At 43.4% G+C, this 19,616-nt stretch overlaps 1 protein-coding gene across 1 annotated transcript; it reads right to left on the minus strand.

Moving 5' to 3' along the window:
• Positions 1-326: 326 nt before the first annotated feature.
• NDUFV3 (NADH:ubiquinone oxidoreductase subunit V3) lies at positions 327-14,395 on the minus strand. The gene is made up of 4 exons (XM_030577015.1): positions 14,227-14,395; positions 7,762-7,855; positions 4,178-5,143; positions 327-603 (listed from the first exon to the last, which is right to left on the minus strand). Exons 1-4 carry the CDS (start codon positions 14,272-14,274, stop codon positions 437-439), a joined length of 1,275 nt encoding a protein of 424 aa, XP_030432875.1. The 5' UTR covers positions 14,275-14,395; the 3' UTR covers positions 327-436.
• Between the last annotated feature and the right edge of the window lie 5,221 nt (positions 14,396-19,616).

Consider the following 19,616-nt stretch of genomic DNA (forward strand, 5'->3'; position numbering starts at 1 on the left):
GGAGAAAACTTGTTCACCTTAGCCTCTAATGATAGAACAAGAAGCAATGGGCTTAAACTGCAGCAAGGGAGATTTAGGTTGGACATTAGGAAAAAGTTCCTAACTGTCAGGGTAGTTAAACACTGGAATAAATTGCCTAGGGAGGTTGTGGAATCTCCATCTCTGGAGATATTTAAGAGTAGGTTAGATAAAGGTCTATCAGGGATGGTCTAGACAGTATTTGGTCCTGCCATGAGAGCAGGGGACTGGACTCGATGACCTCTCAAGGTCCCTTCCCGTCCTAGAGTCTATGAATCTATGAAAGTGACTCTGATAGACTCAAAATCATCAGCATAAGTTACTGGAAGTTTATTTATTTTTTACAATATGGACAGTGCAGCAGTGTCAGAGCAATTCATTCAAATAGGCTTCAACATTTGTTTTCATCTTGGCTCTTTTAGTGCCTTGGTGACAGCCTTCCAGAAGATGGCTGAGGCTGTCTGAATTGTGAGAGCTCCACATCAAAATCCACAAAGGTATACATGTTATACTCATGATGCTGGAGGTTCTTGTAGGTAGAATTATCAAATTCCTCCTGTTCAGATGCAGCAGCTGTTTTGGTCTCTGTGGAACAAAAATAAGACTAGTCAATCTAGTGATGCCAGAACAGAGATAACACTCTTTCTGACTGCATCAGTTCCATACAGTTGGAGACTTCTCATTCATTTAAGAATAAAAAAACAAAAAAGTCAGCAGCTACAGTGTAAGGCTAAAGTTGCTAAACTTCTGTTTGTATCTTATAAGATATCAAGGAAGCACATCACACGTCTTTAAATGAAAAGACAGAACAACAGATTACTTGAATCAACTACCACAGGATTCCAAATATATGACTCCCTTACAATGGAAAACATTAACAACAGTGCTTTTATTTCAACACACAAATAATTTACTATTGATGGAAATGAGTCTGTCTCTCTTGAATGTAGCCTAGTATATACTTAATGTCACTTAGCTTTATTAGCTGGTTCTCCCCACAGCCAGAACATTAGGTGACACTCTTAGCAAGCCAAGAGATGCAAAAGAGCATTAATTACACATTTATATCTATCTGTCATGTCCGACCACAAAATAAGGATATTAAAACAAATTAAGCTGATGATCTCTCTCATAAAAACTTAGTTACAAAAAGGACTTCCACAAATTATTTCAGCTGTGGCTGTATCAGAAAATATATCAAGGACTTTATATTTCAATCCCCCCCCCCCCCACATTATGAAATTCCTTGTATACTCTTTATTCTTTTCAAAACCTCACACTGGCTTTCTTTTCTAAAAGAGAGAATTCTGAATGAATAATAAAAAGCTTAAATTTCTGATACCACATATACTAAAGCTGACATTAATTTTTCTACTTTAGAAAAGATTACACTAGTTTAAATAAGATCTTTTATAACAACATTACTGTTCAATTCACTTTACCACACAGGGAAATGCAAAACGTATTTCCTATGCTAGCCTGTACTTTTATATAAAAAAGAGTTGACAGTCAGAAAGAAAGTTTAGCGCAATCTAGCAATAAAAGCTTGTGCCACTTGTATGCAGTGGTTTGCATTTGTTTATTTTATATCAAAACCTTTACCTTCTACAGTTATTTGTTTTTTTTGGTAATGCGACAGTCTCCCAGAAAAATAAACAAACAAGAAATAGAACATTGTGTTTTCTCCTTAATCCTCCTACACTGGTGCAGTGATACCATATGTTTCAACACATGTATCTGTTGCATTTTATAACTGAGACTCTTGCAAGTGTAACAAATCACAATTTTGTTTAAATGGCAGGTAGAACTATGAAGGTAAATAAATAGTGCCTTCTATTCAGTTCCTAGCAGGACACATCTCACAACAGAAACCACTACATACATATTTGAACTAGGTGTTGCAATCTTTGCTGGAAAGAGCCCAAAGAATAAGCAAGCCTAGAAAATAGTACAGTCAACCTGCAAGACAGGGTCCTTCTAAGTCAAGAGACAGATGTTCAGGAAAGAACAATCCCATTTTTTCCTGCCCATGATGCACTGCACTTGGTTCCTCAAAAGAAGGCTTTAGTCCTGAGTTCTCCCCCCATACTTCAATCTTCATATGCACTCTCTCTCAAGCAGAATGAGCTTTTCACATGATGTTCTTGTTAAGTGAGTCGGAGGTACACTTCTGAGTTAACTTTGCTGGTAATTTTACTTACCAACAGCTAATGGCACATTTGTTTTGATGGATGTTTAGCATTCCTATTCCACTTTATGGGATGAAGCAGATTTAAAGTACAGATTTCTAAGTAGGAAAAATGTATAATATGTCTTGCAAGTTGGTCTGGCTGCTGTGTTTGCAGATAAATGAAAGAAGAAACAGGAAGGAAATGTAGGTTACATAAAATCTGTGACCAGTGCTGTTAACTATTGCTCTTCTGTTTATTAAAAAAGACCAGCAAAAGACCAGAAACAATTTAAAAATTGTTAAATGAAAACCAGATTTTGCTGGTTTAAATAGGTGTAACTGAGAAGTAGCTTCTCCATTTACTTTAATGAAGTTACTCTAGATTTACTCTAATGAGTGAAAGCGAACCCAGGCCACTGTTTAAAATATGAACTAGTTAAGAAAATGGTGCATACTTCACTTTGATGCAGCAGGGCCTTTTAGAATAAAGTCTTTCTCCAACTCACCAGAGGTTAACTAGACCCATTCCTTTAATTTTCTAGTTACTTTCTAGGTGTTAGCTACTGAAGGGAGTGACTAAAGCTACAGGGCTTGGCTGTCTAAAGATAGTATTGTGGGGAAAGAGAAGCATCAAATGTAGACAACCATAGAGAATGGTGTTTTTCGGCTTTTATAAGCGCCTTCCGTTGGCTGTGCAGAAGAGCAAAAAGTTGGCAAGGTTAATCATAACAGTGATTGTATTTCAAAAATATTAAGGAAATATCCTTGGATTCTAACTCTGAAGGTAGGTCAAATTAGTGGTTGACTTTGCCATTAAATAAAACCTGCACCCCTTTTGCCCAGCACTGTCTCCTGAAAATATACATGCAAAAAGCATTACTTGTCATATAAGCCTCTTGCAAATAATTCTGATCTTGCAAATAGTCCTTATTTGTGCTTTCATCCTTGCAAGTAGGCAGGTTCTTTATATTAAGTGTGCTAGCAAAATGGTAGCCAGATTTTTGAATGTCAAAAAACAGGACACTTAGCATTCTGATGGGCTGGAGGAAGAGAAGGATGCACCACAGAAGGTGTTGAACAAGTTTGGATGGAGAAATTTTTCCTTTTATTGGACTATGGGGAACACAGGAAGAATTTGGCAATGGGGCTGACCGTGTGGGATTCATGCAACTTGAGGGTGGGAAACTGAATTGTTTAAGGAGACTAGTTATAACCAGGAAGGTTAGGCGAGATAGAGATATATGGCTGGGAGATGATTTGGGGAAGGCATGATGTGTGATAGAGAAAGACATCAGTGCCCCTTTCTCCCCAGGCTATCTTATTGATTTAATTGGGTCCTTTGCTGGCCTGACATATTGCTCACCTTACAAGTCCACCTGTCTCACAGCTAACTCCTGCTCCTGTGATCTTCCTGTGCTACCCAAATCTGTTGCAATCTGTGGTATGGCAAAATTGGGCTAGACAGTGGCAGCATTTGAGCAACTGGGATGGTGGCACATTCAGCTCAGCAGAAAGGCAGCTACTGGGTTTGTTTGCAGAAGTTATGCAGGAAGAAAAAGGAGAGAATCCAGAGGTTGGGCACAGGTCGCTGGCTGTATGTGATGTGGTTCTACTGAAAGCGCAACAAAATCTTGATTTTATGACAACAGACTATGACTAAAACAGTCCCTCGAAACTGGAACAAGCTTGGTTTCCTTATCTGTTAACAAGTATAATGTTGATTTAAGAAAAAAGTAAGTACAATAAAAAAATATGTTTCCTTTCACCATCATAACTCGAAGCTGCATATTAAAAAGAAGAAAGTTTTTCAACGTAAGTAGATACGATAGCAAGAATTTATCACCAAGCTGTGACTATTTCCTCCACAATGTGCTATATCAGCTAGCTTTATAACAGAATATGGAGAATCCAGACCAAAGATATAATTAAAAATGTCATTTCAAGCCCCAGCCCCAGAACCAATATAGTTCAAACAATTTAAAGCTGTACCCTGTGTAGTGCCTTGCTCTTCAGTCTGAGCTCCAGCTTCTTGAATGATCTCCTCCTCTGTTGCAGTGTTTACCATGAAGGGTGTTTCCTTCAAAAACTCCTCTTGTAGTTTAGGAGAAACTTTTTCTTTTATTTCAGTCTCCTGTACCTCCCTTGTCTTGGTTTCTTCCCATCTCAAAGTCAGCTTTTGTTCCACTTCTTGCTGAGGCCCTGGCGGAACTTTTAGCTGTGCTGCTGCTGGTTGGGCTCCAATGGGAGGCTCTGCCAAGCGTCTAGATTCCTTAAGTCTGACGGCTGTTGGCTTTTGGCTTTCTTTAGCCTGTGTTTTTGAGATTGACTTCTGCAAATCTGTCCCTTTTGGGCTTTGTTTCACAGAAGATTCTCTTGTTTCTGACTTTAATATTTTACTGTTGGCTGTTGCTGTTTTACCAGACTCCATCTGCTTGATGTGAGGCACTTCAATTTCTGGTCTGGGCTTCTTCTTAGGTATATATTCTTCATCTCCTTTCTGGGACAAGCTCTCTTCTGCCAATGTCATTACCTTCACTGTTCCGTTCTCAAAAAAGAAGGGATCTCGTCTTGGAAACTCTACTCTGGTTTTAGTGGAAATTCCTGAGGCACTATCTTCTTCATCAGAATCAGAGCTGGAATCTGATTCAGAGCTGGATGAAGACTCTTCCTCAGCCAACTTCTTGCTCAAACCTTCTCTTGTTGTGATAGAAGCCTTTTCTTCAAGTGAGGAAAGTGTTACTCGCTCAGGAAATGCTACCAAAGTTTTTCTTGACAAGAATTTCCTCACCTCTTCATCCGTTAGCTTTAAAGCTTCATCATTGCTAGTACTAGTTATGGTCTTGGTCTCAACTTTATTTGCAGATGGTGGGTGAGAACTAGGAAACAATTTTTTAGGGAATTCAACTGTTGTTTTGGTGGCCAGCAGTTTGGTGCTCTCCTGAGGTGCCACCACATCTAGGAAATGGCATAAAGAGGATTATTATCATTTCTGACACTCCTGTTAATTTGGAGATCCTAAATATCCAACGTTAAGTTTCTGAACTGCTCTGGTATAAAAATCAAATTTGAAAGTGTTATTTCATTAATTGCACAACCTTGGAAGAGACTGCTACATTTTCTATATTGTGCATATATCTGAAGTGGTAAAAATAAGAACTTTACTTAGCACCAGACATTCTTTACTGCTACAACTGGAACTCATATGAGATCTGGCTTTTGTTCCTTGCTATGTTTGAATTCTTGTGAGAACTCTGCAATGTCACTTTCTTTCTCTGTGCCTCAGTTCCCCATCAGTAAAGAGGGGACAAAAATATCTTCCTATTTCACAAGGGTGTTGGAAGAAATTCATCGCTGCATGTGAGGTGCTCAGGTACTACAGTGATAAATATTATATATAAACCTAAGAACAAGACAACAAAGAATAATTACTGAGTGATCATTTTGATAATCATCACAACAGAATAGCTATCTTCATAAGCAACAGAGGGATAACTCATGAACGTTGCTTAGATGGCTACATGTCTTTCCCTTGTTCAAGATCTCATATACAGTATAAAGTAACTGGTTGTAAAAATGTCCCCATAATTTACCTGCTGAATTGTTACATAAAACCACAAAATGATGCCCCTTCCTCTTCTTGAGCTTTTCCACTTACTATTTTGCCTTCCTGCCTTCTTCCTCTCTGTTTGTTTCTCTGTGCTGTGAGTTCTCCACATGGACATTTCAGTGGATTTCCTGATCCTGTCGTCAGCTCTCTGATTATTCCATATTGGGGACTGTAACAAGCTAAGAGAAATTGCCAGCCCGCCATTCTTTCTCTGAGTAGAGGTGGATACTGCCACTAAATTTTACTGTCCAGATTGGCGATGCTGGAAAGAAAGCAGTAACTTCTAAACTATTACCCACCCATGGGCCTTAGGTACTCAAAGCAGATTGCGTGGCTTGCTGGAGGAGTGGAAGACCAGTGACAGAGACTATTCTTGTGAGGACAGGGAGAGCTTCAGGAAGAGCTGGCAGCTGCCATGCAGCACTACTAAACTCTCCCACAAATAGCTACATGATTCCCACTTTGGTGTGTAGTTTAGTGTAGCTCTGCCACATAACTTGGAAGTCCATGCTGCGTAACTTGGATCTAAAGTACCGCATAGTTCACAGGGTATTGATTATTTCTACATATACTTTTTCCACCAGTTTTACAGTTATGGAGATTAATTGGGATGTATGAGAAATAAGCGATTCCGAGTACAGTTAAGCCTTCAACAACATGCGAGTTAAGACATCAGTAAAGTCACAGATGCAAGAAATTTAAAACATTTCATGAAGAGAAATATGGTAATTTTATTCATATTTCAAATACAGTAGTTTAAATACTGATTTATTATATAGGTATTATTTACTTTAAAATAATTTCAGAGACACAAAATGTATGTAAGGCACAGCAAAATCAAATACTGGGTCATCAACCCAGACATCATGGTCTACAGACATTGTCACTTATATTTGAGAAAGTTTATTCAAATATAAAAAGATCTTGTACTAAATACACAGGAAGTGGCAAGGTAAACACAAGTGTTGGGGGAGGAGGGGAGTATCAACAGAGCAAAAGCTGGAGCTGTGTTCATGCTGGGAAGTCTTTAGAAACTGAACAAAAGAAGGCAGCAGCAATATTGAAATGGAGCATTAATTCTGGGCATCATTAAAGATTGGAAACAAAGAATATGATTTAAAATTCAGTGAAGAGTGAAATATTATATTTGTCAGCATATATCATTAACCATGCGATCAAAGTTTCCTCTGCGCCACTCTCTCCTTCCCTCAGGGCATGCTGGGAACTGCAGCTGCCAGGAACCCTCTAGCTCAGGAGATCTCAAACTGGGGGTCAGGACTCCTCAGGGGGTTGTTAGGTTATTACATGGGGGGGTCATGAGCTGTCAGTCTCCACTTCAAACCCTGCTTTGCCTCCATCACTTACAACGGTGTTAAATATATATAAAAAATTGTTTTTAATTTATGGCGGGGGGGGGGGGTCGCACTCAGAGGCTTGCTGTGTGAAAGGGGTCATCAATACAAAAGTTTGAGAACCACTGCTCTAGCTCCGTCTCCCTCCCCCCAGCAATGTGTTCTATGTGCATGCTGAGTCCAGCAGTCTCTAGTGGCAGCTAGCAGCACTGCAGCCCATTTCTGTGGGAAAAAGGAAATTCTGCGCACGTTAATATCTGCAAAATTCTGCATTGCAGAGTGGTGCAGAATTCCCCCAGGAGTATTAAATGTATGTCACAAGTGTCCAAAGTGTGGAAGTCCTTTAATATGGATTACGTTTAAGATGAAAATCAAAAAAAAAAAATCGATAAAATTGCCCCTCCCCCTTAAGATGTATAAATAGTTACATGACATCGAAGAATAAATCAAAATTTGTAACCTGGACATTCCACAGACTAAAAAGCCATTCAAATTGCTTCTTGTTAAATACCAAATGAAAAATGACGTTTCTATTAGCTGTGCACCTATTTTAATGTGCTTATATACATGACAAATGCACACAACCATCAATTTAAGAAAAATAAACATCTTACTCTTTTCTTGACTTTTTTTAGAGCCCTCTGATTTGGTGCAGAGAGAAAGAGATGGAGAGAGGCTTCGGAGTCCCCATGCTTCTAGCTGTAAAGTCTGCAAAATTAAAATCAAACAAATCTCTTATTTTTTTAATTAGATAAAGCTTTGATTTTTCATCTGCAGTGTTCTTCTGATTTACTGTTAACTACCGTTTTGCGTAAGGTGCAAAGAGGGATGACAGACATGAATTCCCTGGATGCAGTACAAAGGTGGTGGTGGAACGGTTACCTCATTGGGATTTCTCTCACAGATAAAATACTGATGCTATCTATGTATACCACTTATACTAAGGAATAATACAGTTAAACTAAGCAAACATTTAAAAGTATGGAAGGAAACAGGTAACGCTAGATAGTTAAACATACTCAGCTCATAGAATCTCTTACAGTATGATTTTATAGACCAGAAACCCTCATGACATCCACTCACCCTATCAAATACAAAAATGTTAAAATAACATTATTTAGGTTGTAAAGCCAAGCACTCACACTTCGGGAACTGCTAGATTTACCATTATCTGTGCTCCTTGCACATCCAAACTGTATACTGAAGAGGAGACTGTGGAAAAGACAGTATGCTAACATGTAACTGCAAGATCCTAATGCATCTGCACAAGGAAGCCAAGTTAAGGTTGCATGAACAACCATAAATCTGTATACAGTGTTGTTGAAGCAGTGTTGGTTCCAGGATTTTAGAGAGACAAGGTAGATGAGGTAATATCTTTTATTGGTCCAATTTCTGTTGGTGAGAGAGACATGCTTTCTTCACAGGTCATGGTTTGGATGGAGCCCAGTCTTTTTCTCTTTTTCCCGCCTGGAAGTTGGAAGGGCTTCTACAACAATGGTGCCCCCTAGGAGGGTATGTGGCATGAGACACTGGAACCACAAGCTGGGTCTGGAATTTATGGAGGGAACCCAACTCCAGCCTCTCTCCACTGCCCTGGCTACTCTCATAACAGCTGCTCTGGCAGCAGAGTATCTGCTGCTTGTTCAGAACTCAGGCCAGGTTCTTTGTAATGGTCAGGGTTTCTGGTAAGCCGCAAAAAGGATCCATTACATTCTCTATAACAGAAAGCATTTGGCAACCTTGGGTGACCAGACGTCCAGATAAAATCGGGACCGTCCCAATATTCAGTCGTTTGTCCTACGTCCTGACGGATGTATGGTCGGGATGCCATTTGTCCCTATATTCTGGTCCGGGGCTTTTAAGGGGGGGCTCTTTAGCAGTGCTCCAGACCTGCCCCCCCAATGTGTCCCAATATTTTGTTCATGTAATCTGGTCCCCCTCAGGCAACCTAAATATAGAGGTTTCTACCAGCTCCCCCTTATGCAGTTCAGTGCAGGCTACAAACTCTATTAAGTCACGACTCCCCTGCTTCATATAGTCTGGAGTTCCCTTCAGTCCCCTCAACATTATTAGCCTGATACACCAAAATTGTGCTTTTTACTCTCTCGTATACAGGCCAGACAACATTCCTCCATCACAACCACATTTTATTGTCTATTCTCAATACACATTCCAGAAACACCCTATAGGATATTATTAGATGGAATTTGAAGGGGGCTGGAGAGAGATTGGAGAGGCAAAAAAGTCCAATCTAATTTATCCATGCTGCTTATATGGATTAGAAAAACCATTACACCATCCCCATTTTGAACTGGAGACCAACACCTACCACTCACATATAGACCACATATTTACCTACATCAAATCAATTCTACACAAACACCCCAATCATCAACCCCGACTACTATGGCCAGAATAAAAGAGTGTTTCCAATGTGTCTATAAAATGTATCACATTTTCATTTGCAGACAACTATTGCAAAAATTTCTCAAAAGTTGTGGTTATGAAATATGTATATCAAAAGCCGGATGCAGGCAGTTAGGACTGTTCTGAGCAAGGGCAATGTGATTTTACACATGCATCCGTAAGATTTTATGAACTGTGAATACATTTAAGTATTTATTTACCTACCCTTCACTATTTATTTCCTTGCTTTTAAGATATTCAGGAATTTTAGGAGGGCTAGGGGGAGGGGGAAAGACTAGAAATTTTAAAAAAACTGGTAGTGTTCCTTAACTTACACAGTAGCAAATTTCATGTTCATTTAAAAGAAAACAGCTATAGAGCACTTACAAGTTTAAAAATGTCACATGTTCATCGCTTCCCATAGCTCACTCTGCAAATTTTAAACCGTACTGTAAAACCAGGTCAGGGGACAACTATTCTGTTACCGGAACCTCTGACTCAGTTATTTATATAGCACAGAAAGGGCCAAAATGCGCTTCCAAAACTAACATTATTGGCATTATCCAAATTTTGAGTCCAAAGAAAATACCTTTGAGTTTTACTCCTTTTCTGTTCAAGAAGAAATTTCACTAAACAACCTTTTGCACTTACACTTCTGGAGACTATCTATATTAGAAAAAAATAATAGTACCCGTACTGCAGCAGCCAGCCAACAACAATGCTTAGTCCCAAATTTCATGATACAATGATAAAAATGCCCCTCCAGGCCAAAGCTGAAGCTGTTTCACACAGCTGCTGTAATACAGGTACTTTTTTTTTCTATTTTAGACAAAACTGAACCGTCTGCTGGAAAGGTTTCAAGGGCTTCCCCTGCACCGCAACCAATTAACCATTTTTCCAGAAGGGTCAAGGTAATGCTGCCCAGTATGCATTCAAACATTATAGTCTTATTCTGTAGAGCAATTATTTGTTGTTTACACTGTTTCCTTCCAGAATGACATTTTTGGCCGTATTGGATCATGTTTTACATTCTGCCATACTGTGTCCTAGTTTATATTATGTTGCACTAAAAGGAAAAAAACAGAAAAAGCAAACAGCAAGTAAAGCTCGAATATTTGTTGATACTGTGGGCTACACTCAAAGTATGCAGTAGTGAACAATCCTGTTTTGGTAGAAAAAGATACATAGGTTTGGCAGAAATCAATTTAAAAAATAATAATTTTGGAAGATAATAGTAATGTTTATTTTTAAACATTTTTATCTATTTAAATTTTCACAATAGCGGGATATTCTGAGGGATGTCGGATAATAATTATTTAATGACAGTAGATGTTCAGATTCAAAAAGTTCAAGCATTGTAACTGTTACAACACCAACTGTCAATATCACACATCAAAATATACAAAGCATATCCTTAAATCTAACTAATAAATTCTTACTTTAATAAATAATTTTGTACTTTGCCTATCTGTACATTTCATCAATAGAAATATTTTTGTCAGTTTGTGTGTGTACACTGAAATTGACATTTACTGATTAAAAATCTAATCCTTCCAAGCCTAAAGATACATAGCACTTTTTACTAACTCTGTGGTCTTATCTACATTACCCGCTAGATTGACGGAAAGCGGGGATCGATTTATCGCATCTAGATGTGATAAATCGACTGCCGAGCGCTCTCCTGTTGACTCCGGTACTCGAGCAGGGCGAGAGATGCAGGCGGAGTCGACAAGAGAATGTCAGCCATCGACTTACTGCTGTGAAGACATCACGGTAAGTAGATCTAAGTATGTTGACTTCAGCTACGTTATTCATGTAGCTGAAGTTGTGCAATTTAGATCGACCCCCTCACCTCTCCCCACCCCCACCACACACACACAGTGTAGACCAGGCCCATCTCTGAGGCACATGGAACAGAATTTGAGATCTGGTCATGGACTATCTACCTATGTATCTAGCCCAGTGTCAGACAGTAGCCACTACCTGTTAAAGAAAGGCAAAAATCAATTTAAACACACACAGTCAAATGTAAAATGAAGTACAGTATGTCTGTGTAGGATTTTCTTCCTGATGCCAATTATAGTCAGTTTACCTTTTGACGGCATGAGATTTGTTTTCACCTTGACCTGTTTCTTGCATTATTGTGTAGAAACATTTAAGACTCGTTGCAGAGAAGCCCTTGCATACTAGAGCTTATAACTAGGATTGGCAGAATTCTATTTTTTTTTAATAATTTTGACAGATAATATTGATGTTTATTTTTAAGCATTTTTTATTTTTATTACTTTTTATATTAATTGGTTTAAATTTTCACAGTTGCAGGAAACTGGTGTGGAGTCAAACAATAATGATTTAATAACAGTAGATACTGAGATTAAAAATTTAAAGTTTTATAATGATTAAAACACAAATTGTCAACATCATGTCAAGAACTATAATTGATCTTAGCCAAAAAAAGCCAAGAAGCGATATCCTTAAATCAACTCAGACGTGTTGTTATTATTCTTCATTCACTAGTCTATTTGTAACAAGCCTAACTTAAAAGTCTAAATTACTGGATTTTTGACTGTAATAAGTTCTCAGGCAGCATTTTTCCTACATTCCCTATCTATAAATTTTGATTATTATCGATGGAATATTTTTCATCAGTATATGTATGGACAGTGATATTGACATTTACTGGTAAAAATCTAATCCTTCCAAGCCTGCTTATAGCTATGTTTGAAATAATTTTCAAGCACCATTCTAACAGATTGCATCAAACGAAGCCCAGTCTGCCTGAGCCTTGACTTCATGAGGAAGGCTAACAAGCATTAGACTGGGGCGGGCAAACATTTTGGCCTGAGGACCACATCGGGTTTCTGAAACTGTATGGAGGGCTGGCTGAGGCGGGTGTGCCTCCTCAAACAGCCAAGCCTGGCCCAGCCCCCGCCCCCTATCTGATCTTCCCCTGCTTCTTGCTCCCTGACTCCTGCCCCACCCAACCCCGGCCTGCTCCCTCACCACCCCTGGAACCCTCGTTCTTAACTTCCCCCCGCCTCCCTATCCAACTCCCCTCCCCATCTTCCTGACTGCCCCCCTGGGGCCCCTGCTCCCATTCAACCCCCCCATTCCCCACCCTCTGACTGCCCCAACCTGTGACCACCACCCCCAAACTCCCCTGCCCTCTACCAACCACCCCCCACCCCCCCCACACACACACCCTGCCCCCTTACTGCACTGCCTGGAGCACCAGTGGCTGGCAGTGCTAGTCATGCCTCCTAGAGCACTGGGACAGGTAGTCATGCCAACTGGCTGGAGCCAGCCATGACACCACACAGCCCGGCAAGAGCTCACAGCCCCGCTGCCCAGAGCATTGCGCTGCTGTGCAATGAACTGAGGCTGCAGAAGAGGGGGTCTAGCCTCCACCAGCCAGGAGCACAAGGGCCAGGCAAGAGGGTCCCACAGACCAGAAGTGGCTTGTGAGCCATAGTTTGCCCACCTCTGTATCAGACACACCTTTCTCCTGTGGTGTGGGCATGACCAGACTCGAAGCCTGGGCTCTGCTAGGAAGGACAATAGCAGTCCTGGATACTGAGACATGCTGACAGGCAAACAAGCTGGAATGTTCTGAAAATTTGCAGTGACACATTCTCCAGATAGGCTCCAGTGCAGAGGGAGGCCTGTCTACAGTAAGGTACTGGGGCACACCACTCAGGCTGGGGCCAGAAAGGGCAGTGCAGCTCTATGCTCCTAGCCACAGCACTTCTGCGTGCCAGCAGGTCTCCCCATAGGGTTGCCAGGTGTCTGGTTTTTGGTGGCTGGGAACTGTAGCCAATGGGCATTGTGAGGGCATCACATAGAGCCGCCTGGCCGCAACTCTGCATAGGAGCCAGAGGGGGAACAAGCCACTGCTTCTGGGATCTGCCTGAGGTAAGCACTGCCTGAAGCCTGCATCTCAATTCCCTGTCCCAGCCTTGATCCCCCTCCTGCTCTTCAAGCCCCTTGATCCCAGCCCAGCGCACCCTCCTGCACCCCAAACCTCTCATCCCCAGCCCTACCCCAGAGCCCTCACCCCGCATGAAAATGAGCCAGGGTGGGGCGAGCGAGCGAGCAAGTGGCGGGGCAGGGTGTTCTGTTTTATGCGGGTGGAAACTTGGCCACCCCAGGCTCCAGAGCAGAGAGGCCTCACTGCCCTGCCCAGCACAGGGGCAGCCGCCTCAGTCTCTCCCCTCGGGGTGAGCAAACGGCTGCGCCCTCCCAGCACATGCACAGACCTGCCCCCGCCGCAACTTCCCCACGCCCAAAGACGCATGCGCAGCACCTATGGTGCCGCCCCATTGTGTACAGGCTCGCTCTGGGAAGGTGAAGCACGGCCAACATGACGCATGCGCACTAGCCTCACCCCGCCGCTTACCCCGGCCAGGAAAACTGCCCCCGGGGGAGTGGAACGGCAGCAGAGCCCGAACGCATGCGCAGCTGCTGCTCTCCTTGCGCCCCTACCCAAGGAGTCAGTGGCCCCTTGAGACAGTGTGCGCGGGGGGCGTGGCTGAGTTCTGGCGCATGCGCCGCTGGCAGGAGCCACAGCCCTGGGTTGATCAGAACGGGAAGCTAACGCCAGCCGGCCAAGTGGGGACAGGTGCTTGCGCCTCTCCTACCCCCGCCCACGGGAGCGCATCGTCCCCGCCGCTCACCTTGCGAGTCACGGCCCGGCCGCAGCCCAGCAGCGCGGAGGCGGCCATGTCTGTGTCCCCCGAACCGGCCCCCCAACGCCTCGGGGAAACACGGCACCAGCAGCAACGGTCCCCACCCCTCGGGGATCGAGTTCTGCGTGTCCCCGCGGCGTGGGCGTGGCCTCGGTGCAGAGCCTCCCTCCCCGGCAGGCAGCGTTCCGTCTGCCCCGCCCGCCGCCACGGGAGCCAGCCCCTGGCCCCGCCCCATCCCCAGCTCGCTGGGGCTGCAGGAGTGACAGCCCCACCCACGTGAGCAGCCCCCTCTCGCGGCGGAGGAAGCTGAAGCCCAGAGTGCAAGTCAGGGTGACCTGGCCAAGAGCACGTCTAGCGAAACAGGAGAAGCGCTGGGATCCTGTTGGGTCCTGGGAAGTGCATACTCCAGCCTGGTGACAGAGGGGTAGGAGGACTTATGTCCCTGATCCTGCGGTCATGACTTCACATCCCCGTGCTTCAGCCACAGGACTATCCTGCCCCCTGTATATACTAAGTGCCAATCCTGAAGCATCCAAAGAATGGGAGAGAAGTGTTGGCTATGATCGTTTGTAAAGACAAAGATTTTCCAGCAAGACACTGTTAGCTCTTTTCAGTGTAGTTTTCTAAGGCCTCAATCCTGCAAAACACCGACTACTAAACAGAGGGCTTATTACCGCCAGTATTAAGTGTTGTGCAAGATTAGATCTTAATTTTGCAGGGAACCAGTATATTAGCAAGGAGCATGCCATATAATTAAATTTTTGCTTGGAAATAGGAACACAGTACATAAAAGTCTAAATAGCTTGCAATAACAGGTGAAGGTGCAGTGACATTTTAAAAATACCTTAACTAGTTATAGTGATATTAGGAAAACATTTTTAAACAGAGTGCTAAATGAAATAAGTATTATCAATTACCTTTTAGGACTGTATGCACACAATCAACCCCTTGAAGTTTCCAGTGTTACTATCTGAGGGCTTGTCTACATCACAAAGTTGCAGCGCTGGTGAGGGGGTTACAGCGCTGCAACTTAGGAGGTGTACACATCTGCAGGGCATCACCAGCGCTGCAACTCCCTGTTTGCAGCGCTGGCCGTACTCCCGTTTTGTCTCGGGTGTAGAGGATCCAGCGCTGGTGATCAAGTGTAGACACCAGCGCTTTTCTTGACCTCCGTGGAATAAGCAGGTATCCCAGCATACCTGAGGAAGCCTCTCTGGTAATCAAGCAGGTCTCCTTCCCCGGTTTGCTCTCGCATTCCCCGAACCCCAGTGCAAGCAGGTCTCCTTCCCTGCGGTTTGCTCTCGCGTTCCCCGAACCCCCGAGCAAGCAGGTCTCCTTCCCTGCGGTTTGCAGGGGGGTTTGGGGAACATGAGAGCAAACCGCAGGGAAGCTGGTCTCCTTCCCCGGTTTGCTCTCACGTTCCCCGAACCCCAGTGCAAGCAGGTCTCCTTCCCTGCGGTTTGCTCTCGCGTTCCCCGAACCCCCGAGCAAGCAGGTCTCCTTCCCTGCGGTTTGCAGGGGGGTTCGGGGAACGCGAGAGCAAACCGCGGGGAAGCTGGTCTCCTTCCCTGCGGTTTGCTCTCGCGTTCCCCGAACCCCCGAGCAAGCAGGTCTCCTTCCCTGCGGTTTGCAGGGGGGTTCGGGGAACGCGAGAGCAAACCGCGGGGAAGCTGGTCTCCTTCCCCGGTTTGCTCTCGCGTTCCCCGAACCCCCCTTGAAGCCGCCCAACAGCGCTGCAGTGTGGCCACATCTAACACCACTTGCAGCGCTGGTTGCTGTAAGTGTGGCCACTCTGCAGCGCTGGCCCTATACAGCTGTACTAATACAGCTGTAACAACCAGCGCTGCAAAATTGTAGATGTAGACATACCCTAAAGAATGAGAAAAGATGCATCCGACAAAGTGGGTATTCACCCACAAAAGCTCATGTGCCTATACGTCTGTTAGTCTGTAAGGTGCCACAGGATTCTTTTCTGCTTTTACAGATCCAGACTAACATGGCTACCCCTCTGATACTATGTAGAATGATAATTTCTAACATTTATAGAACATACACTAGGACTCCTTTTTAAAAATACTGTTCAAACATTAACCAGTGGTGAGCTGGAGCAGGTTCCCACAGGTTCCCAAGAACCGGTTGCTAAAATTAGACCTCCGTGGAGAACCAGTTGTTAAAGGGCCAGAGAATGGGCAAAGAACTCCAGTCCATGGGCCGGACCATCCTGTTGCTCCCAGGATTCCCAGCTGGGAAGGCTGAGGCTCCCCGGCCCCTCCCCTGCTTCCCCCCAGCTGCAGTGAGGCCAGCCCCCAGCACTAGCTGGGCAGCTCAGCTCAGCTTGGGAGTCATCCTGCTGCCGCTTTTTGAGAGTCCCGGCAAGGTGGTGGGGGGGGGGGTCCTGCTGCAAGCTCCAGGGCTGGCCAGAGGGGAGGGGAGAGGGCAAGTGTGGCCCCAAGAAGATGTCTCCCTGGGGTCCTCCCCCGCCGTGAAGAGCCACAGCATGGCCAGCAGCTGGGCAGCTCAGCTGAGCTCTGGAGTCATCCAACCTGCTGCCGCTTTTTGAGTGGCCCAGCAAGGTGGGGGGCTCCTGCTGCAAGCTCCAGGGCTGGCCAGAGGGGAAGGGAGGGGGCAAGTGGGGCAAATTGCCCCAGGCCCTGCAGGGGCCCCTGGCATGTCTCCCCCTCCCCCCCCTCTTAAATCAGAACTTTTTATAGGGAACCGGTTGTTAAGATTTTGGCAGCTCATCACTGACATTAATAATTATCAGAGTACATGTCAAGTAAGTACACATTGTTATCCATAATTTACAAATGGGGAAACTGAACAATCAAGGCCATAAATTCTCTGTCTCAAAGTTCTCAGCATAGTTTGACAATTTACTTTCATGCAGATTCCTGTGCATAGAGCTCTTTGTAGGATCAGAACCTAAATTACTTGGCCCAGGACATATGGTAAATATGTGACACATGTAGGGTTTAGAACTCAGGAAAACTGCCTTCTTAGCCTTAGTTCATACCCCTAAACTACACTGCCTTCTGAAATTAGACTTAAACAAACTGTTACTTTCAGAGACTTTTATAAAGAAAAATCTAGGCACTGAAGTGTAGCAAATTTAGATTGAATCAGTTCTAGTTTATATAGTCATAGTATAATTTGTATTGATATTAACTAAAGCTTCCTGCTTTTTAATAAAATCTTGCCTTTCTATAAAGCTTTGCCCGATGAAAGTTATAATTTACATAGACCAAAAGTAGAACAGACTTATTTGATCATCTGAGAGAAAATACCTTTGATTCTTAGGCCCCACTTCTACAAACATCCATGTATGAGTAATTTTACAGACATGAATTATCTCATTAACTTCAGTCAAACTACTCATGCATAAATTTAAAGTGTCTGCAAAATCTGGGGTATTAGTCAATGTTTAAGGGACGTTGTCAATTTGCATTTTTGATTAATTTTAAAATATTCAGTGTTCTTGTAGTAAGTCTACACATAGTATGTCCTGATATGTTCTAAAAGATTTTTTAAACTATGAATATAAAGGCTTTCCTGTTCCTTTCTTTACATTTATCAGAAGGGAGCTTTGGTTGAGCATGGGATCCAGGATGCCAAACATCCTCAGGCCCACTCTTTTTTTACCTCTTCTCTTTCTCTTTGTGCTACTTGTTCTGTTTCAACTGTCCTGTGACTGTTATTGATGAGCACCCCTTGCAAAGCCCCGGAGAAGGGCAAGCATTAACAAAGCAGTCTGTTTATCACTAAGTAATCACAAATGTGTTAAGGGCTATTTTGCAATGTATTTAAAATTATTTCACATTGTCCTCAAAACATGAGAATAGAGTTCCAAATATGGCATAGGAACACAAAAGAACAGTCACACAAAACATACGCTGCAGCTTATTGGAAACCCAACAATTGGATCAACTGATTTGGCTGCCAGCCACATATAACAGTATAGAATATAACCAGCAATTTGTGCTGAAGACAGCATCACAGAGAAGTTTGGAGTGTGTATCTGCATTACATTCACACAGGTACCTTATTCACATTCCAAATTTTTGCAGGTATTTCCTTAATATTTTCTTCTTCAGAGATCTGCAAATTCCTGTCAGAACTCAGAGGAAATTTTTCCCCTAACTTTTTAAAAAATACATTTCCCTCAATCTTAATGACCTCCTCCTCCCTCTTCTGTCTTCTTTGTTCAAATTTCTCATCGGATGCAAAAGCAGCCTTTGTACATTGGATGGTTTTTAATTGCTTGAGTTATCAGAGAACACAAAAGAATTGAAAAGGGACATCTGGCAAAGGCTTCAAAATTTTCAATAAACTTATTGCACATAATACAGCTGTGCCATTGTAGTTCTGTAGCACAGATGCTTCCTACATCACTGGAAGGGGATTTTCTACCTTTTTGGGTGGTGGTAGCTAGCTCAATGGAAGAACTTTTCTGTTGATCTAACTCCTTGGGGCAGACATGACTAGGTCAACCTAACTACACTGTAAGCACTTGGGGTTGTCCTTTGTTTGCTTTTGAAACCATGCATGAAAGATTACAGGTAACTGATTAGAAGTGATCAAATAGAAATCCAGCCACCCAGATTCTGAAGTCCAGGAACCTCTTTGCCTCAACATTCAAAAACTTCTTCTATTTGGTCTTCTGTGCAGATCTTACTGTTTCAAACAACCTTCATCTTTCTACAAAAATAACAGAAGTACTTGTGGCACCTTAAAGACTAAGGTACCACAAGTACGCCTGTTCTTTTTGCGGATACAGACTAACACAGCTGCTACTCTGAAAACTTCATCTTTCTGCCTCTCGCGCTCTCTCTTTTTTAATCTCAGCTAGGATCATCTTTTTCTTCCCTTGCCTATCTTTCTAATTTATGTCCCTCTGCCATTATTTAACTCTTAATTACCTAAAGTCTCTTGGAAATTTCCAATGGGCATAACAGATGCTACCCAAACTAGCTGCAATTTATTACAGGACCGAGGCTTCAAGTTGCACTGTACTGAACAGGGAAATAAGAACAAGGAAAAAAAAAGTCTCAGCTGGGAGAGGGCAAATCCCATTCCATGTATTACAGCACCTAGCACAAGGGGGTCTGGGTCCATGACTAAGGCTCCTAGGCGCTACAGAAGTATAAATAAAAATACTCTTCAAAACACGCCTGCACGCCAGAGCTCTAATTCTGCCTGTTGCAACATGGCCCAGATGCTGGCCTAGCTCCGCCCGGCATGTTGGGAAGGGGCCCATGCTGGGATCACAAGGCGGGATGCACGAGCCTGGGAGGGAACAGGACTGCCTGTACCCAGCGCCTGCTGCTACTCCGCTGCGGCCAACCTCACCCTTCCTATATGTTACCGCGCAGGCGCAGCCG

This window comes from Gopherus evgoodei, chromosome 1 (assembly GCF_007399415.2).
Source record: "Gopherus evgoodei ecotype Sinaloan lineage chromosome 1, rGopEvg1_v1.p, whole genome shotgun sequence".
NCBI lineage: Eukaryota > Metazoa > Chordata > Testudines > Testudinidae > Gopherus > Gopherus evgoodei.

What these genes read in the sequence shown, in the direction of transcription:
- NDUFV3 (XM_030577015.1), bottom strand. Translation starts at nt 14,274, where the DNA reads ATGGCCGCCTCCGCGCTGCTGGGCTGCGGCCGGGCCGTGACTCGCAAG. An exon ending in TAAAAAAAGTCAAGAAAAGA is followed by an intron (nt 5,144 to 7,761) that starts GTAAGATGTTTA and finishes GCCATTTCCTAG; the next exon opens with ATGTGGTGGCACCTCAGGAG. An exon ending in AGAGCAAGGCACTACACAGG is followed by an intron (nt 604 to 4,177) that starts GTACAGCTTTAA and finishes TTTGTTCCACAG; the next exon opens with AGACCAAAACAGCTGCTGCA.